General features: G+C 62.6%; 1 protein-coding gene across 2 annotated transcripts in view; it reads right to left on the reverse strand.

The window, feature by feature from the left end:
- Nucleotides 1–846, reverse strand: part of EHMT1 (euchromatic histone lysine methyltransferase 1) — a 91691-nt gene that overhangs the window by 76417 nt on the left and 14428 nt on the right. For both annotated transcript variants that reach the window (XR_003547009.1, XM_014582046.2), the window contains exon 3: nucleotides 4–57. Coding sequence is in view for 1 of the 2 variants with exons in the window: in XM_014582046.2 (XP_014437532.1) it covers nucleotides 4–57 (54 nt within the window). In the remaining variant the exon portion in view is untranslated. The remainder of the gene's footprint in view (nucleotides 1–3; nucleotides 58–846) is intronic.

Below are 846 nucleotides of genomic sequence, written 5' to 3' on the forward strand. Positions count from 1 at the left end.
GGGTTCCTTGTGATCTCGCGCGTCTCGGACGTCCCTGGGCTCCTTACTGGCTGCGTGCTTCAAGACAGAGACGAGTGACTGTAAGTGTACGGAGGGCGACCCCTGAAGTAACGAGCTACCAAAATGTTCCCCGATCGGAAGCCAGCAACCCGCAGCACAGCCACCAGAGGGTCTGTCCTGAGCCACGTGTGCCCGGTCACCCTCAGATGACGCCAGTCACGGCCTAAGTTCAGAACACCGTTTGCAGGTCTGGAGGCAGGGAGGCGGTGCAACCACCCTGGCCCATGACCCTGGAGCCCTCTCCATCTGGCTCTTTGCAGAACGCTGCCACCCCTGACTTCGGGGATGAAGGCCCCGAGCAAGAGCACCCACGCAGGCTACACGGAGCGCCGAGGCGCTCTCTCCACGGCTTGCAGCTGTGTTCTGAAGCCCCTCTCCTGCAGCGTGCGCACTACCACCAGTCACTGTGTTTCTCATGGCCTCTGTGTTCTCGGCCGTCCAGGGTTCCAGCAGGCCGAGGCAGCTGCACCAGACACCAACCACAAAGGCCTTGTACTGCCCTAGGCGGGACGACCTGGTCTCACAGGGCTGACTGTGGTGCAAGTCCCGTCCACGCAACTTGAGGAACACGCGGGGTCCACATGTGCACATGCCCAGTCCCGAGACAGTGTAGAGTGGGGGAGGGGGCGACAGCATGCCCGCCCGTGGGGCTTTCCACCTACCCACCACGCTGCTGAGTACATGAGCCCTAGGAACATTAGAGTGGACATCTGGCTATATCCCAGACACCACCGGACCCCCACCCTGTGCCAGCCTCCCCAAGGCCCACGGCCCTGAGTCGGAGCC

This window comes from Tupaia chinensis, unplaced genomic scaffold (genome assembly GCF_000334495.1).
Source record: "Tupaia chinensis unplaced genomic scaffold, TupChi_1.0 Scaffold142100_1, whole genome shotgun sequence".
NCBI lineage: Eukaryota > Metazoa > Chordata > Mammalia > Scandentia > Tupaiidae > Tupaia > Tupaia belangeri.